Raw genomic sequence first — 21,113 nt, forward strand, 5'->3', positions numbered from 1 at the left:
AATAAAAATAAATAAATTGTGAATTATTCAATTTAATAATTTCATTCAGGAAGAATTTACATTCTTTTATTTTTTCTGAAACAATTGGGGTTAAATTACTTGCCCAGTGTCACACAGCTAGAAAGTGTTATGGTAGTGTCGTGAATATAGCAAATAATTGTATGTGTTTTTCTTTCCAATTGATTTGTTTAATAACAAGCATCATCATTACACTAATAATTTCTTTTGTGTTCTTTCAAGTATTAAAAAACTAATATTTTGCATAACATCATGTTTTATAACATGTATAACATAAATAGTGTCTAAGGCCAAATTTGAACTCAGATCCTCCTGACTTCAGGGCTGGTGCTCTAACTATGGCACCACCTAGCTACTCCCTTAATTTTACTCTCTAAGCTCTTGAATTATGAAGGGAAAAACCAAGAATCATTATCCTAAATAGGTTTAATGACTTCTGAATAAATTTTTATTGCATGCACATAAATAACAGCATCAGGAATAGCAAATAGATTGCTAGCTATGGGCAAAATTTTTAAATCTCTGAGACTCAGTAACTCTAAGATAGTTAGTTGCAAATTGTAGTTGGTGAAGATTATTGGCTATTTGAATTCACTCAGGCTACTTATTTTGAGATAAATACTGGACAAAGTGTTGCATATAATTTTAGATGTGGCCATTTTCGTAGCCCTGTTTTTACTTAAATGATTTTCTTTGTTATGAGGTAATAGGAAGTTTCAAAGTGAGGTAATTTTAAGGTAAATCCAAAAATGACTGTAAAATTTAAACAAGTTATCAACGCAACTTATGTCATAAAATTTTGAAAGGAAGAAGCAGTGGTAAATTTTGGTGACAAACTAGATAGTGGGGAAAAGCCAAGAAAAGAAGTAACCAAAGAGAATTTAGTGATCCTAAGCTTAGGAATCTGGGAAATAGTTTTACTATGAAGGCGAGTCATTATACTGAGGACAGTGGTAAATCTGATTCTGGACAATTTGAGTTTTAGATGCAGATGACAGGATATGCAAGTAGAATTATTGTGTGAGTTGTAGAAGATTTAGAAGTAAGCTGAGGAACAGTTAGTGTGACATAGTAGAAAAGAGCCATGAACTTGGACCTAGAAGTTAAAATCCAAGTTCTGGCAGATACTAACAGTGTAACTGCACACAAATTACTTGATTAAGACAAACTTTCTTCATCTGTAAAATATTAATATGTGTATTAACATTTCTCAGTGATAGTATAAAGAAAAACTATTTTGTAACCTTTTCGGTACTATGTAATATGTCTGTTACTGTTGAAAAGAGATATAGAATTGAAGTAAAGAGAGTGTGGAATCAAAAACTTTGTAATTTTGTGGATGAGAGCTAAGGGAAAGTCTGACAAAATGAAATAAAACAAATTACTTAGGTTCCATATGTTGTCAAGAGGGTTTTCCCTTTGATTAGATACCTCACATATCTTTGTATCCCAGTTCCTTAAATTGTAAGCACTAGTAGTCAGAGAGATTTTATGGGTTGAGGATTATTTTAGGGGATGAATAAACTATTGACATCTTTTTGCTTCCAAACTCTAATGGAGAGGCTTCAATGACATGTAAAAGAGGAGACATTCAAATAGGTGGTTATATTTAATTATCTGGGTTTTGGTGTGGATATTCAATAATTTAGAAAAATGGATGAAGGGTGGGCCTGGATTCAGGAGGACCTGAGTTCAAAACTGGTCTCAAATATTTAGTGATTGTATGACTCCAAGTAAGTCACTTAACCTCTTTACTTATCTGCAGAAGAAGAAAATGGGCACGATCTTTGCCAAGAAAATCCTTATGGACTCATGAAGAGTCAGACTACTGAAAATCAGAACAACAATAAGAAAAACAATAGGAGCTGGATGTTGGGTCAGTTTTGACCCACTTCAGGAGATACTAGGAGAATTATGCCCATTCTGCTGGACATTTGGGAGGAGATAAGTCATGGCTAATGGCACTACTGAGACTGAGACAAGCCATACCTCTTACTTAACCTCAAGGGGAAATAGAAAGAAAATAGGTAATAAATTTTAAAGCAAGTGCATCTATCTAATTGATTACTTTTATGCCCTTTTGATTCTTTGAACCAATGTGAATTATTTGTGAATTTACTTTACTCATGGTAAATCAACATGCCAAGATCTGCACATAGATTCCAGAATATGTTGGAAGAGGGAGGGATGAAAGAGGGCTGGATGTTTGGATTCATCCAAACCTCACTGTCAGAAAAAAAAAAAAAGAAGAAGAAGGCCACATGGGAGTCAGGAAAGGGGAACAGTCAATCAGAGTTAAAATATAATTCTGCATATGAACTACATCAGGGCATATGGCAATGGTTTGAAAAGAAATTCTAACCCAGACCAGGGAGAGTGATCTACATACCCAAGGAAGCTACTGATACTGGTAGTCTCACTCTGATGCTCTCACATATGTCCATTCAATTATCTTCATCATAATTTCTACAAGTTTGAATGTCTGAACATCCATAGACTGGAACTCAAGGCTCAGCTCTTCTCAGAGCAGTGTTGTTAATATAGCAAATAATTGTATGTGTTTTTCTTTTCAATTGAATTGTTTAATAACAATTAAGCACCATCATTATACTAGTAACTTCTTTTGTGTTCTTTCTAGTATTGAAAAAATTAATATTTTGCATAACATCATGTTCTATAAGTTGTTGCATTATTTATCTTGTTGTTCATAGTAACCCTCTAAAATAGTACAATTATTAATTTTATTTTACAGATAGCTCATAACAGAATCTCAGAGTATCGAAACACAGAACTTTGGACCTAGTTTATCTGTGCTAAGTTTCAGTTCTTTCTTCTTTCTATATCATAACACTTTCATATGATTCTCTAAGTTACATCATATACCATATCTCCTTGACTTTGCCTGAATATAATTGGCTCTAAATGGATGGCTCCATTCTTCTCAAAAAGGCTTTCAATCTCCAGGAGAATGGGGAATAGAGGAAGAATCTACTTTAAAAATATCTCATGTGTAGATAATTCACTCTGAACTGTTTCCTTAGAAAAGGCTTAGCCTGGGCTGAGAGATAAGGTGAATAAAGAAAACTATATGTGTATGTACATGGATCTTTGTGTGTCTGAGTAAGTCTATAAGTATGTGAGCATTTGTGAATGTCTGTACAGATTATTGTCTTTTATGCATATCTTGGTGTTTGTGTATTAGTCTAAAGGGAACTCTTCCATTTCAGTTACCCTAACTCTTACCTAGATAGTTTATGCTGATCTCAGGAGCTGTCATACAAGGCCATGATTCTATCTCTTCTCTTCAGATGAGGAGTGACATACTATTAAGGAACTAAAGGAACACTCTCCTACAGAAGTAGGAGAGCTTGTGCTGGAAACTGGGGAACTCCAGAGCTGGTCTTGGGAAACAGTTACCAGGGATCATGTCTTTAAAGCCAGAAGGGCTTGAACCAGGACAGAATAAAGCCTATATAGAGAGGAGATTTGGGGTCCTCTGGGAGACAATTCCTAAAGCTCCTCATTGGAGATTAACACAGATAGTTATTTCACAACAGTTTCACAATCTGAGTGTTCCAAGGGGAGGAATTTTAGGAAACAAGCCTCATAGGATGAAACCATGCTCACACAGATTCCATTCCATCCTGAGATCTGTCGCCATCTACACTAGGGAATGTGTTAGCCCCGTTTTTCTCTTTCCTATCCTCTGGGAACAAAATCCCTATGATATTTCTTTTTAAGGCTCCTCATAATTCCCCTAGCTAGAAGTAAATTAATGGTATATATGTTTATGTCACTTTTCTTCAGAGCTTTCACGTATAGCATATTCAAAGTCATAGAGACATAAGATTGTAAATACTATAAGGAACCTGATTCATCATATGGTTCAATCCTAAATTTTACATCTGGCACATCAAAAGATAGGACTTTAGTAGAAAAATATACATGTTCACATAAATAGAGTGAAAAACAATAAATACAAAAGATATATTTCTACCTTAGGAAAAAGAGGTCACTTTCCTCCACTTCTGACCAAGACAGTTTTGCTGGAGATGTTGCATTTGAAATGGACCTTGGAAGGTCTGTAAAATTTCAACTGATGAATAGTAAAAGGGATAATGAGAAATGGCATTCCAAGTTTATGTAAGGGCATTATTAGCAAACATACAATAGTGGGAAAGTATGAAAAATATTTGGAAAACAGAATTTCAAGTTTGACTAGAAGGGAATAGATGTGAATGGCAATAGTAAGAGATAAATGAAATAAGTTTCAATGGGACAAGACTGATATAATCATTCATATGTAGATAAATCCCCAATGTAGATCCTTATAGTTTTATTTAAAATCTTGCATATACATATACTAGATTGCTTGGTATCTTGGGGAGACAGAGGAGGGAAAGAAAGGGGGGAAATTTGGGATACGAGGTTTTGAAAAGGTTAATGTTGAAAACTATTTTTGAATGTATTTGGAAAGATAAAATACTATTAAAATTTGTAATAAAAACATACTATATCCCTTATCCCATATAATGCTTAAATATGTGTGTATATTCAATCCCATACATGTGTTTATATACATGTATGTGCACATATATGTGATTTTTGACTGCTTAACAGTGTTCTTCCTTTCCAAATGAATGGGTTCTTTTCTAGATCTGTCATCATACTGAATGTCATTGGGAACAACTCTGTGGAAGAAATCTGTGATCCAAGAAATTTTAGAATTATCACTGTAACCCCATCTCCATTATTAAACATATAATTACTCAATTCACTCCAAGTAGTCCAATTATGACTATTAGTCTATAAATATATCTGAGCCAATAGGAGAAGTGGAAAATGTATAAACCCTGATCATATTAAGATTTGCTTCCTACTAAGAAGCCTTCAGGTTCACACCATATGAGAGCTAGGTAAAGAAGATGTGGATGGATAATAAAAGACAAGATAACAGATCATACACCTGCTGGCTTCACTGAGTTCCTTTAAGACAATTCAAATCTCACCTTTTCCAGAATTACTTTCCTGGTTTTCCCCCTACCCTTTGTCTTTCGAAGCTAGTTCCTTCCCTCTGAGATTATTTTCCATCTATTTTATATATGTAGCTGTTTATTTATTGTCCCCTCAACTAGAATGTGAAATATTTGTGGACCAATATCTTGTATTTGCATCCAAAAGCAAGAGATACAAAGAGAAATTCCATTCAAAATAACAGTCAATAGTATAAAATATTTGGGAATATATCTACCAAAGGAGAGTCAGGAATTATATGAGCAAAATTACAAAACACTTGCCACAAAAATAAAGTCAGATTTAAATAATTGGAAAGACATTCAGTGCTCTTGGATAGGCCGAGCGAATATAATAAAGATGACAATACTCCCCAAACTAATCTATTTATTTAGTGCTATACCAATCAGACTCCTAAGAAACTATTTTAATGACCTAGAAAAAATAACAACAAAATTCATATGGAAGAATAAAAGGTCGAGAATTGCAAGGGAACTAATGAAAAAAAAACTCAGAGGAAGGTGGTCTAAGTGTACCTGATTTAAAGCTATATTATAAAGCAACAGTCACCAAAACCATTTGATATTGGCTAAGAAATAGACTAGTTGATCAGTGGCATAGGTTAGGTTCACAGGGCAAGATAGTGAATAAAAATAGCAATCTAATCTTTGACAAACCCAATGATCCCAAATTTTGGGATAAGAATTCATTATTTGACAAAAACTGCTGGGAAAACTGGAAATTAGTATGGCAGAAACTAGGCATGGACCCACATTTAACACCATCTACTAAGATTAGATCAAAATGGGTCCAAGATTTAGGCATAAAGAACGAAATCATAAATAAATTGGAGGAACTTGGGATGGTTTACCTCTCAGACTTGTGGAGGAGGAAGGAGTTTGTGTCCAAGGGAGAACTAGAGACCATTATTGATCACAAAATAGAACATTTTGATTACACAAAATTAAAAAGTTTCTGCACAAACAAAACTAATGCAAACAAGATTAGAAGGGAAGTAACAAATTGGGAAAAAATTTTTACAGTTAAAGGTTCTGATAAAGGCCTCATCTCCAAAATATACCAAGAATTGACTTTAATTTATAAGAAATCAAGCCATTCTCCAATTGATAAATGGTCAAAGGATATGAACAGACAATTTTCAGATGATGAAATTAAAACTATTTCCACTCATATGAAAGAGTGTTCCAAATCACTATTGATCAGAGAAATGCAAATTAAGACAACTCTGAGGTATCATTACACACCTGTCAGATTGGCTAAGAAGACAGGAACAAATAACGATGAATGTTGGAGGGGCTGTGGGAAAACTGGGACACTGATGCATTGTTGGTGGAGTTGTGAAAGAATCCAACCATTCTGGAGAGCAATCTGGAATTATGCCCAAAAAGTTATCAAAATGTGCATATCCTTTGACCCAGCCATACTACTACTGGGCTTATATCCCAAGGAATTACTAAAGAAGGGAAAGGGACCTGTATGTGCCAAAATGTTTGTGGCAGCCCTTTTCATAGTGGCTAGAAGCTGGAAGATGAATGGATGTCCATCAATTGGAGAATGGTTGGGTAAACTATGGTATATGAATGTTATGGAATATTATTGTTCTATAAGAAATGACCAACAGGAGGAATATAGAGAGGCTTGGAGAGACTTATATCAACTGATGCTGAGTGAAACGAGCAGAACCAGAAGATCATTATACACTTCAACAATGATACTGTACGAGGATGTATGCTGATGGAAGTGGATTTCTTCAACATAGAGAAGAGCTAATCCAAGTCCAATTGATTAATGATGGACAGAACCAGCTACATCCAGAAAAGGAACACTGGGAAATGAGTGTAAACTGTTATTTTTACCTTCTGAATCCAATTCTTCCTGTGCAACAAAAAATTCGGTTCTACACACATATATTGTATCTAGAATATACTGTAATATATTTAACATATATAAGACTGCTTACCATCTGGGGGAGGGGGTTGGGGGAGGAAGAGAAAAAATCTGAATAGAAGCAAGTGCAAGGGATAATGTTGTAAAAAATTACCCATGCATATGTACTGTCAAAAAATGTTATAATTATAAAATAAAATAAAAATTTAAAAAAAAATCTTGTATTTGATTTTCTTTGTATATCCCTGGAATGTAGGTAGATGAATCCTTATTAAATATTTGATGGTTGATTAATTAACATAGAATTATAAATCTGGACCTGGAAGGGACCTTGTTCAATTCCCCTCATTCTAGAAATGAAGAAATTAAGACCCATAGAAGTTTTATGAATTGCCTGTAGTCACACAAGGTGAACTTGTACCCAAATTCTCTAATTCTATAGACATGTTTTATCTATTATAATGTTTCTCCTATGAAAATTATCTTTAAATATTGGAATAAGGCCAATATGTGGCCCTGTGAAAATATTTCACTATGTGTTAGTTTGCTGGTGAGGAAGTAAATTAATCTGGGGGGCTCCAATCTCATGAGTTTTGAAAGGTTAGAAGAGTGAGCCACTAGGAATCCAAGAGTTTGGGAGTTCAGGGATTTAAATCCATGAAGGATTTTATAGCCATCTAAGCTTCTATGCCTCAAGGATTGAAGAGGTTATGGATACATCCCTCAATGGTCACTGGAATGAGAACTCTTTAGGCAATGATGGTACATGTGGACATGGATTTATTGAGAGCAAAACTATATAGAAATTTTGCTGGAGTTGTATCCTTCAGTTGTCAGGGGTAAATGTTGATACTTTTGTTCTTATATCACCAAAATAAATATACTTTTTGTAAAACTAATTGATGTTAAATGGTTATGTTGAATTGCGACGTTGGTATTAGGAAAAATAAATGGCAGAAAAATAAGCTGATAGCATTAAAGGGGAGATTCACCAATGACCCAAAGATATTCCCAAGAATCCTGAAGGGAAATCTAATAACTTGGCTGTGGAAGAGTGAACCCATATTAGTGGCAGTACAAATTAGAATGAGTTCCCTTCAGAGGTATTTGGATTCTCCTTCTAGGAAGTCATTGAGTAAAGGCTACTTGGTCTGGGGTTTTGTAAAGGACATTCTCTTTGTGGAATGAGTTAAACTAGAACAAAATTGAACTCCATCTTGGAAATATATCATTCAGTGTTTGTGTGATTCTGTCTTAACTTCTAGTTAATTGTCATCAGGCCATTGAAATTTCCAAAACATTATAACATCTTTTTTTTTCCTGAGGCAATTGGGGTTAAGTGACCTGCCCAGAATCACACATCCAGTTAAGTGTCTGAGACCAGATTTGAACTCAGGTCCTCCTGACTTCAGGGCTGATGCTCTATCCACCACATCACCTAGCTACCCATATTATGACATCTTTATGCCAAAACATAATTACTTAAGAAGGAGCATAAAAAGTTTCAAAGAGGTATATAACCAGGAAATGATGTGAACTGGACAAAGCATTAACTGATGGACAAAGACATTGCTGCACTGATACTCTCATAATGTTGAAACCTAAAGCAATGTTCCAAATATGTTGGTGAAGCTTCTGTGGTAAAATTATAGGAGGACTTGTACAAAAACTGAATAGGATAAAATGATTCAGATAAGTTGCAGAGTCCAGTGTTGGAGGAAATATCCATATCAATAAGGTTATTGATTCACAAAATAGTTAAGGTATGATCCCTCAAAACAAGTCAGCCTTCAAGATCTTGAAGTCTAATATTTTCTCCAATCAGTTTCTTCTCTTTCCACCTTTCTTCTACTTTTGTATTTACCCAAAACCTATATTTACTAGAACTCCACAAAAATTCTGTGATACAAACTGGTCTGGTTTTATATTAGAAAAATATTAGATTTTCTATTATCTGGTTTCCTAAATACTTTGCAGACCTGTATTAGGTAAATAAAATTTGTTCATTAGCTTCTCATAAGCTCTGGTGGTAAGGTGAATACCTCAAAGATGTGCCTCATGTGTATGAAGGCACCTTCTTCCAACTGTATTCTTAGAATTCTATCCTATTTCATTTGTAGTTGATACAAAAATATGTGCAAAGTAAAAGAGAAATCTGTAGGATGGAGAGCCACAATAAGTGGCAAGATCTCAAATAATTTCTTGGACGAAGCGGCACATGGATTGTTCTCTTAAGAAAGTTGGAATTCTGTGGAAAGAGTGTAAGGAGGAAAAGACATGAGGGACAGCTAGTGAAATCTGGGAGTTTGGGGAGTGAAATCTGAATGTTCTGAGGAAAAATTAATTAGCCACTGAAGCTTCTATCCAGTATTCTTAAACTATTTTAACTCTGGTTAATTGACATTCAAATCATTGGATAGCTATGGGTATGTTATTAAATGACCAGAATCTAACAAATATTTTGGCAAAATTGTCCTTTTAAATTTTGTTACCTAGACACACATCACCACCATAAAATACTCGCTTCTCTTCAAAATTGTATCTGATTTTTGTTAAGTAGCTCTGAGCATCCCATAATATTCTAAGGATCCCAATGACATGACTGCTTCCTTTCCTAATAAATCATGATCCCTCTACTTTTAAGCACAGCCATCTAGAATCCAAGATGTCCCCTATCTTATAAGGAAATGATACAGTATGACTTTTAATAAAATTATCATGGCCATCACTGCATTTTGTAATTCAAGGAATTCTAGCAACTTTTTCCTCTTCCTGAGCTACCCTAATGATCTGTATATCTGTATATCCCATTATTCCCTCTCTGTTAACATAATGGACTTGTTTAAAGTCATAAATGAGAGTAAAGAGTATTAATAATAATAATAACTCACATTTCTATAGCACTTCTACATAACAGTTTTTAAACAAAGGTTATAAAGCCTTTTTTTTTTCAAAATGGCTTCATAAAGTGGATAGAATGCATAAACATAATTATTTAGAGTATAGGTATCTTCATTTTGTATATAACTAGTCGACTGTAGAAGAAAATTATAGCTGATTAGAGAACAGAGTGATGACAACCAAGGCAAAGAGAACTCTGGAAGTTTTGCTTTATTTATTATTATGCCAGTAATAATTGGCAGAAGAAGACTGGGGACTTCTAAAGATTCAATCTAATAGTCCTAAAAAGCTGGAGGACTAAATGACCTACTGTAGAGATGACAGCCATAAGGGATGACAAAAATAAGAGAAAGAAATATTTTAAAATTGATTCATTACCTATACATTCCCCTTTCTTTAATCAGTAGAAAGATATGAATCAAAATAGGAATTGGGATAGATGGATGGATGAATGGATGGATGGGAGACATAAAGTATAGAAGAAAGAAGGAAGAAAAAGTGATTTGCTACCCTGCCTGTTTCCTCCACCTCAAAACCTATTTTAACCCACATCTCCCTAGTAATTAGAGAGGGTGAAGAAGAATTAAAAAGGACTATATGAAGAGCCATTCTTTATAGTTCCCTACTCTTTAATATAAACATTTAGTCAAGTCATCAAGCATTTAAATACCTATCTTTTATTAATAAATTTATTGGTTATTAAATATAATTATTTTAACTTATTAAGTTAAGTATTTGTTGGTACATATGCTTCAACATCAAATATATTTAGATATTTACTATTTATGAGACTGATTATTTCTTAATGAAGAATAATGTAGCTCTCCTTTTCATAAAATAATTTTTGTGAATTATGAACGTCATTTTCACAAAAGAAAAAGTCCCTCAATATGGTGAGAAATGGGAGAGATGTATTGCCTGTTATACTTATTCCTTTTTCTCTACTTCCTACATAAGGTACATAAAGCAAGAGAGTTAAAAAAAGAAAACCCCAAGTATAACATAATCCATCAGGTTCTAAGAATGTTTAACATCACTTTTGCAGGCACAATACCAGTTATTCTAGTTCTTATCTTTGAGCTTAACATTTTTCTATTTGGAATCCCATAATTTAAGAGTAAAAAGCAAAGATCTGAAAAAGATCCTTTTAGAAAGTTTTTTAAACAAAGTTTACAAAGTACTTTTTAAAAAGTACTTAAGTACATAAAAGTACATAAGAAAATTTGTTAAAAAAAAAAAAAAACTTTTATCTTCTCCATTGAGACTATACACTTAGACATTACAACCTGAAGCTTAATACATATCGAGAACTGCCAAGCTTGATAATACCATTCTTGTGACTTGCTATATTCTGCAGAAATCACAGCATTTTCTGTGTTGCCTAAGCTGCATTTTCAGTAAGTATTTATTAAATACCTTCTATATGACAGGAATGAAGATAGCACTGGTTATACAAAGCCAAAAAACACTGTTCCTGTCCTCAAGGAGCTCACATTACACTAGAAGAGACAACGTACAACTGACTGGTCAAATATACAAATTATATTGTGTAAATAAAACAAAATCTTAGAGAGAAGGAACTTGGGAATTATTCTCCCAAAAAGACTAACAAATTACTCCTCCAGAAATTAAGACTTAAGCTGAGCATTATGAGTCAAGGAAGCCAGAAATCACATGGGAAGAAATAGAACATTCTAGAATTAGTAATAGTGTATACTAACTACTACTCTTTCTCATGATTGGAAAAAAATTTTTTAACACAAAACTTCCTTATTGTAAGCATGTTAAAGGACTGCTAATAAATAGTATCCTAGAATAGTGCATCCAAGATCATTTTGAACAACATATACGTAGTCAGGAATCTCAGGAGCTCTTTCAGTTTTTCAGTAATGACTTCAAGTGATATTGAAACTCATTATTCTCAAGTCAGCCCTTTCCAATTTTAGACCTCTAATTATGATAAAACATTCTTTTTGTCTTATGTTGAGAGATAATTATTCTCTTTGCATCTTCTCCATATTTTTTCTAGTTGTATCCTCAGAGACAAATCAAATCTCTCATATCAGAGATTCAATACTTGAAAACTTATCATAATCTCCAAACTTTCTCTTTTTCCCAGGCTAAACATTCCCATTTCCTTTATCTGATTTCCATGTGTCATTTTTTTTAAGGCCACATATGTTTTCCTTTGGGCATAAGCTATTTATTAACTAATGCTCTTCCTGAAATCTAATAGCCAGAATAAAATTTAGTGCTTTAGATGTGGTCTAAAATAGAGTATAAAGATAATCTTCCTTAATCTGGACACCACAATCCCCTACATAAAAACTTAAATTACATTCTGTTTCTTTTTTTACTGCCAAATCATACTGACAACCCATGTTATACTTTTCAATTTACTAAAATCCCTAAATTATTCCAAGACTATTTCCTAGCTATTCCTCACCCTAATTTCACTTATAAAATTGACTCTTATTTTTCAAACCAAGTATAGACTTTTTATTTTTTTCTATTATGATTTATTTTATGATACTTGGCCCTGTGTTCTAGCTTTTTAGGAAATGTTTAGACTCCGACTCCCTTAATCTTCATGATGGTCTTGACAATTTGAACATAGGAATAGATCACAAGTAACAAGGGAAGCCTTCAGCAATAAGGGAACTGAGAATTAACAGAAGAGTAGGCTGATTTTGAAAGATGCAGAAGAACTAGGGACCAAATTACCAACATTCACTAGATCATGGAGCAAGAAAGGAGGTTCCAGAATAATATATATTTCTACTTCACTGACTACATTGAAAATTTTTAATGTTTGGATCACAATAAAATGGGGCAAATCCTCAAAGAAATAGAAATGTTGGATCATCTTACTTGGCTCCTGAGGTACCCATATGTGAGTGAGTCAAGAAACAACAGTTAGGGGAAAAAATAAAACAAATGGCTGGATAAAGACTATAAAGGAATGTGGCAAATATATATTTTCACTTATTTATTTACCTTGTATGCAGAGTATATCATGTGAAATTCTAGTCTGCATGAATTAGAAGCTGGAAAAAAGGTTTCTAGGAGAAATATCAACAGTATCAGGTATATGGACAATACCACTCTAATACAGAAAGTAAAGAAAGAATTAAGAATCTTCTTGAGGAACACTGGGAAATGAATGTGGACTATTTGCATTCCTGTTTTTCTTCCTAGGTTATTTTTACCTTCTGAATCCAATTTTTCTTGTGCAACAAGAAAACTGTAATCCGGATCTGCACACATATATTGTATCTAAGATATACTTTAACATGTTTAACATGTATGAGACTGCCTGCCATCTAGGGGAGGGGGGGGAGGGAAGAAAGGGAAAAGTTGGAACAAAAGTGAGTGCAAGGGACAATGTCATAAAAATTACCCATGCATATGTTCTGTCAATAAAAAGCTATAATATTTTAAAAGAGGTTTCTTGATGAACACCTCAAACCAATATAACAAAAATTACAATACTACCTAAATTAATTTGCCTATTGTCATACAATCAATCTAACAAAAAATTACTTTAGAGAGCTAGATAAAATGAGTAAAAAAATAATTCATAAGGAGAAATAAAAAGTTCAAGAATAAATAAAAAGTTCAAGAATATCAAGGGAATAATTTTTTTAATGTAAAAGAAGAGGATCTTGCAATACCAGACCTTAAGCTATACTACAAAACTAGAATCATCAAAAATTTTATTACTGGATTAAAAATAGATAAATTGATCAGTAGAACAGATTTGATACACAAACTAAAGAAGCAAATGGACACAATAATCTAATGTTTGATAAACCCAAACATCTTAGCTGTCGGGATAAGTATTACAATTTGAAGAAAAAAAAAACTTATTGGGAAAACTAGAAAGTAGTCTTGTTAAAACTGCATTAACCAACATCTCATTAAGATAAGTTCTAAATGGCCACAGGAGAACATAAAGTGTAATATCTTAAGTAAATTAATAGAACATAAGAGAAATAAGTTGACATATTTATGAAGAAGGCAAGAGTTCACCAGCCCACAAGAGATAGAGAAGTTCAAAACAGTTAAAATGAGTTTTTAATTACATAAAATTAAATAAAATTAGAGATGCAGATAAATTAAATGTAGATAAATTTAGATATGCAGATAAATGCAAATAAAATTAGAAGAAAAGTAGACTGGGAAAATCATTAAAGCAAATTTCTCTGATAAATTTATGAGGAACCAGTCAAATTTAGAAGAATAATCATTGTCCAAATGATAAATGTACAATAGATATTAATAGGCATTTTTCAGAGGAAGAAATCAAAGCTATCAATAACTAAAGAAAAATTGTTCTAAAACATTAATAACCAGAGAAATACACATTAAAATAACTCAGATACCATCTTGGGTAGCTAGGTAACATCACAGAAGGAACTCTAGATCTGGAATCAGTAAATCCTGAGTTTAAATCTGACTTCAGTTTCATTTATTTCTTGGTTTTATTTCTGAAATATGGTTAATGTTGAAATTATTTACATATATATATTTTTATTGCCTTATCAATGAATAGAGAAAGGTAGCTCAAAGACTGAACAATGAGAGATTATTCACAAAGAATGTACAATCAGAAACTCATCCCCTTGAAGGTGGCACAGAGAAATATAATGTGTGGCTCTAATAAAAATACAACCTCACTACAGATAAGAGGATGATCACAATAAAGAATACTTTCTAAATCCCAAAAGAAGATTAAGAATGTAAACACTTCTGCAAGCACTTAAATCTGGCCCAGAGAGATCATTTCGCATAAAAGCAGAGGAAAGGAACTTGAATACAAGAAAATACACACATTTGTCACTAATGAATTTCTCAGGGACATAAGGTCTCCAGGGACTAGAACACTGAAGAAAGAGAGACTAGGGTAAAGGCAAAGAATCATGAAGAAAGCACAGGAGAGGACAGAAAGAAGAAACAATATCCTAGAACCCCATTCAGGCTATCAAGGTAAATTGAGAATATCTGGGAATTTTGCTGTCTGGATTTCTGACTCTTTAAGATGTAATTATACCCTAATCTATCTAAAGACATTTCTTTCCAAAAGCACTCATTTACACACACACACACACACACACACACACTCACACTCACACGCGCCGCGCGCCCGCACACCTCCTATGGTTCTATATATTCTCTCAGATAAAAATAGAAATTCTTTACTCTAGTGTTTATTAAGGTCTTTCACCATTTGGTTCCAAACTATTTTTCCAGATTAACTTCACATAACTTGCATTTACATATTCAATACTCCAAGTAAACTGACCTACAAACTATTTCTCAAAGTCAACCTTTCTCCCACTTCCATGCATTCTCAGAATGCACTCTCACAGTGCTTCGAATGCACTCTCTCCACATCTTCAAAACTTTATTAATCTTAAAAGTTCTACTCAGGCACCAATTTCACTAAGAATAGTTGCCTAATGCTACCAGATATTAGCATATCCTCATACCTAGAATTCCTTTTCATTATATTAACTCATAAAAATGTGGAATGTGATGTCCTTCAGATGAGGAATTTTGATCTTTAGATTTAATACATTGAATGCACATAGATGATTCTTGATAAATATTTATTGAATTTTTTTAAATTATTATAAATTTGTGGGGGTTGTTTGTTTTTATACCTCTATAATCACTAAAATATCTCACAATTCAACTTCTGAAAAAGAAGAGCCTGCATATAGGTCAGTGTGTAGGGAGAGGTAAAGAAGAGGAAAATGAATGTCATGCTCAAGATTCCTAGCAGCAATCCCTCAAGTTGATGGAAGTCATCTCAGACAAGGATCTATAGGTCCATAGCAGAAAAATAAGACAAATGTCATGCTTTATCACAGACCATGCACCAGTGGTGACATCTATTTCCAGACACTATAATGACTTCTCTGGTGTCAATTTACTCAGGAAATTGAAAATCATAATATAATAAGAATGATAAATAGCTAATGTTGACATAGTTCCTACTATGTGCCAGGCACCATGCTAAGCACTTTACAATTATTATCTCATTGGATCCTGGCAATACCCAAAGAAAGTAGGTGTTCTCATTCTGCTCCTTTCACAGATGAGGAACCTGAGTCAAACAGAGATTAAGTGATTTGATTTGGTCAACAAAGGTCACACAGCTAGTAAGTGTTTAGAGCAACAATTGAACTTAGGTTTTCCTGACTGTGGCCCAGCACTCTTTCCACTGCACCACATAGCTATCTGAGTCACAACTATCTGAGAACAGCAAAATGCCCTAGATGAGTTCAAGTCACCAGGAATAAATGAACAATTTTATAGGAGAGCTAACAATGAGATTTCTTAACTACTTCAAAGATTCACAGTTGAACAGGAGACTTGTTGCAGAGATAGAGAAGACCAAAAACCCCAATCTTCACTACAGAAAAAAATGGATTTTTCAAACCAGAGGCCAATGAGTTTCAATTTAGTTCCAATTAGGAGGGGAGCCTTAACAGAGAGATGATTCTTCAACACACAGTAAGAAAATCCACATTTACTATACAACTACATGGGTTCATCAAAAGCAAATCAAAACACCAACTTAATCCTACTTTATTTGTGATAGATTTCCAAAAAGATTAGAAAGAAAAACTACAAGCATAGTATGCTCAGATTTTAGCTGGTCATCTGACAGCCTCTCAAAATATGGATTCTACCTTAGATGTCAAATTCATTCCACAGAATGTAACCCAAACCACATTAAATTATAATTAAGAAATATTCAACAAAGTAATTAGAAATATAGTAAAACAGATAATTGTGGTTTTCTAAGTCAACATGGGGCCCAAAGATTTCAATTCCATTTGAGTTTGAACCATTGGAGTAGATAATACAGTTACTAAGATTCTTAAATCATCATCTGGTACACTCTAAGAGTACTCATTGATGAACCAATATCAATTTACAGGACAGTTTCTAAGGTGATCTTCCAGGGTCCTTTCTTTTGTCCTGTTCTATTCAACATTTTTAGCAATAGCATGAATGAAACATAGACAACAGGTTGAGGTTTTTTCATCTAAAATGTCATAATAGGGTATAAGATTGGCCTAAAGCAATAAATAGAAGTTTCATAGGGATAAATGTCTTGCATATTCATTCAAAAGATGAATTGCACAGATTACATATATACATTGTGGAAAAGAGAGATAAAAAACACATCATACACTAACGAATTTAAGATACTATGTTTCTGCAAACAATTCATATGAATACACTGTAAAGTCACATATACACATAAATTTATTTAAGTAAGGAACTTATTTATTTATTATGAATTAAGGAGCATACACTACAATATATCTTACAATTCTCTACCTAGTGAGACAATGTGCAATATTCTGGTTATATCTTTATATTGTATTAAAGGAAAAGACAATGACAAATTACAAATGTCCATAGGAGGCAAAGATAATGAGCAAAATTTTAAATGTGCAATAGCACAAAATCACAAAATTTCATACTTGTAAGGCACTTCAGGGTACATCTAGTGAAATTCATAACTGTTCATAAATTGCCTTTACAATATCCCAAAAGTTGTCCTTAACTTAAAAAAAATTTTAAGGATTTGAAATTAGAACCAACTCTACATTCATTGGTCTTACACTATGTCATATAGCCTAGCTGGCTCATTTGAAGGCACCAAATATGCTTAACCAAAAAAAAGATGCATCATTTAGGTAGGAGGAGATCTCTTAACAATGTTTTAAAAACTGTGTTGCACTGTGATATTAGACTTGCAAATTGGCCCACAATATAAAATCAGATCCAAGGAGTGAAAATTACAAAGAAATTTATTTTGCCTCAAAAGAATAATAATTTATTAATCTATTAGAACTGCCCATAAATGGTATGAATTGTATTAGGAGATTGCACATGATTACCAGAAAATTGAGAATGTTTGCAGATAACAAGTTAATAAGAAATAGATTTCAGTGTGTATAAATAGGAATTCAGCTATATCACTAAAATGATAAGTTTCTCTAGGATAGAGATGTTAAGTATTTATCTCACTCCTGAGTATAGACCATTAAAAAGCAATTGGGAGATATTTAACAAAATACATAAAAAATTTTAAAAAATTTAAAAAAACAGAGTGAACCTTACATTTAAAAATAAGTAAAAATGTAGCCTGCAAGTAACCCTATGTATGAATTAGTAACCCCCTTCAAGCTGAATTTGACTCTCTCTCTCTAAAATAGATTATGTACCTGTCCTAGTAGAGAACAAAAATTAGCATCTACCTATTTTGTCAGATGGGAAGGCTAAGAAGAAGAAATTTAAATGTAAATGGCAGGTTTTGTTCCCTTTGTGTACTGGACTTGAAATGGAAGAATTAGAATATAGAAGGAAAAGCCAATCCCTTTTTCAAAAAATCTACGTATGCTGCTATTATAGCTAGATAGTAGACCCTGTCTAGGTCTCTCTGAAGAACTTTGGATTTGATTGTGCAGCATACATAGGTTTATCCATCACTTGCTTGTTGCCAGAGCACTTTGAGGTAGATAAAAAGGGTAAACTGATTTGGGTGATTTTGATTTAAACATCAATTGGATTTTAGTAAGGCAGAAGTGAACAAAATTATTGATCTTTCTCTTCCAGAATCACACATTGCAGTAGCAGGGCAGAGCCAACACAACTGATGATGGCTCGAGATAAATGGAAGGATATAGGATATCAGGGAAGACTAGTATCTCCGGTGTAAGAGCTGCCAATCACTTTTCAGAACTTATTTTCACCATTGGTGTCTCCCTCATCCACCTAATTCTTAATTGTGCTTCCAAGAAGCGTTTAGTCTGCACAGCAGCTGAACTATAGTAAATCACTGGGCAAGTATGATAAACAAGGTTGAGGGCAACTGAGAAATCTAAAACCACTCATTGAGGTAGGAGGGTGTCTTAAATGTCTATGGATTCCCACAGTGGGAATGGGGAGAAAAGAACAATTTATTACAACAGTCATGAAGGCAGCTGAAGTTAAGCTCTATGGAGCTCTTTGAGCTTGGTTAGACATCACAGAAGCAAAGGTTATCTGCTCTGCTCTTACAAAACAGTAAGAAGCTCACTTGGTAATACCTTTGACTGAAAACTTTCCTCCTTGGTTATGTACTTGAAGGAAGGTAAAGAGTAAAAAGAGACTGCTGTATTCTTGAAAGCTATTGGACATAGCTATTCCTCTAATGTCTAAATGTGGTATATCCCCAAATCATGAATGAACTTGACTTGTAGGAAAGCAAGTTAGGCTGATATCCTCTGGGGGACAGAGACATACTGAATATTTTGGCAAAGAATAACTTGGAAATTAGATCCATGTAGTTAATGGAGAATATGGCAATTGTGAAGATAAGTAGCTACAATATGTAGAACTATAGTATCTTCTTAGGGTTTAAAGTGAACTTAGAAACCATCTTGTTGCCCAATTATAGGATTTCCTGCTAGATGATTTCTGACAGGTATCCAACTCTTGATTTCACACTTTCTGTGACAACTGCCTACTAATTAGTAAGTCAGGCTAGCTCATTTTTATGAGCTACTAATTAATGACATGAACTTTACAAAAGAACAGGTGACTGGAAAGAGACTTGAATTATGTGGCCAATAAGCAGGATACCTAAGGCTAAGCCCACCTCAAACACCAGGAAATAGATCAGATCACTTATAAGAATTAGAAGTCAGATGTGGTTATATCTCAGGTTTCTTCCAGCTCTGAAACTCTACAAACTGTCTCATGAACAAGATTTTTACTAAAACTCCTTTTCAAAGAAATGATTAGTATTTTTGTTTTCTCTCAGATGAAGCAAGTTAATGAAGAAAATGAAAACCAAACCATTATTTCTGAATTCATTCTCCTGGGCCTGCCTATCCAACAAGAGCTAAAGACCCTTTTCTATGCCTTCTTCCTGGCCATGTACCTAACTACAGTCCTTGGGAACATGCTCATCATCCTCTTGATCTCTCTGGATTCCCGCCTACACACACCTATGTATCTGTTCCTCAGCAATCTGTCCTTCTCTGACATGTGCTTCTCTTCTGTGACCATCCCCAAACTGTTGGTAAACATGCAGAGCATGAAACCAGTCATCCCCTATCCTGGATGCCTGACCCAGATGTACTTCTTCCTTTTCTTTGGAGATCTGGAGAGCTTTCTGTTGGTGGCCATGGCTTATGATCGCTATGTGGCCATCTGTTACCCACTGCACTACACAGTCATGATGAGCCCCAAGCTATGCAATTCTCTTGTGGTGCTCTCCTGGATCCTAACTACCTTTCATGCAATGCTGCATACCCTGCTCATGTCTCAATTATCTTTCTGTGATAACAACATTATCCCCCACTTCTTCTGTGACATGTCTGCCCTTCTGAAACTGGCATGTTCAGATATCCACATCAATGAACTAATAATATTCATCACAGCAGGACTAATTATTGTTGTACCATTCCTGCTAATTGTCACATCTTATGCTCGTATCCTCTCTTCTATCCTCAGGGTGCCCTCTGTGAGGGGCATCCACAAGGCTTTTTCTACCTGTGGCTCCCATCTTTCAGTGGTATCTCTCTTCTATGGGACAATCATTGGACTCTATTTGTGCCCTTCAGCCAACAATTCCACATTAAAGGAGACAGTCATGTCAATCATGTACACTATGGTAACACCGATGCTGAACCCTTTCATCTATAGTCTGAGGAATCAAGACATGAAAGGGGCCTTCAAGAAACTCCTAGAAGGAAGAAAAATTCTCAACTCCCTGTGACTGTGATACTGAACCTTCTAACATAATACGTTACAATTACAAGGAAAATATATAGTATAATAATAATAATGTAGAGACTAGAAAAATATCCTGTATAGTCTCCTTGCTTCCATTTTCCTCCCTTTCGTTCCCATTTTTTATACTATCAGGGTATTCTTCCTTAAATCCTCTTTCTATTATATCTTTGTCCTACTCAGACATTTTACAATCTTCCAAAATTGACTTTTCCTGTCTTTCCTCTCCCTGTTCCTTACAACCAGACTAGTCTCATCATAGTTCCTATTACACCCTTTCCCAAATAGAGTACTCTTTCCTTTTCTCAACATTCTTTGCCTTTTAAAGTCTAGCTTATATTGTCCTTAATTGATATATTATAATTTTTTTCCTGAGGCAATTGGATTTAAATGACTTGCCCAGGGTCACACAGCTAGGAAGTGTTAAGGGTTGGAGGCCAGTTTTGAACTCAGGTCTTCTGTCTTCA

At 34.1% G+C, this 21,113-nt stretch overlaps 1 protein-coding gene across 1 annotated transcript; it reads left to right on the plus strand.

Annotated features, from left to right (window-relative positions):
• Positions 1 to 19,672: 19,672 nt before the first annotated feature.
• On the plus strand, positions 19,673 to 20,632 carry LOC141552649 (olfactory receptor-like protein DTMT). Its single transcript, XM_074284715.1, has one exon. It carries the CDS (start codon positions 19,673 to 19,675, stop codon positions 20,630 to 20,632), a length of 960 nt encoding a protein of 319 aa, XP_074140816.1.
• The last annotated feature ends 481 nt before the right edge of the window (positions 20,633 to 21,113 follow it).

The sequence above is a fragment of the Sminthopsis crassicaudata genome, chromosome 2, assembly GCF_048593235.1.
Source record: "Sminthopsis crassicaudata isolate SCR6 chromosome 2, ASM4859323v1, whole genome shotgun sequence".
In the NCBI taxonomy this organism is placed as follows: Eukaryota; Metazoa; Chordata; class Mammalia; order Dasyuromorphia; family Dasyuridae; genus Sminthopsis; species Sminthopsis crassicaudata.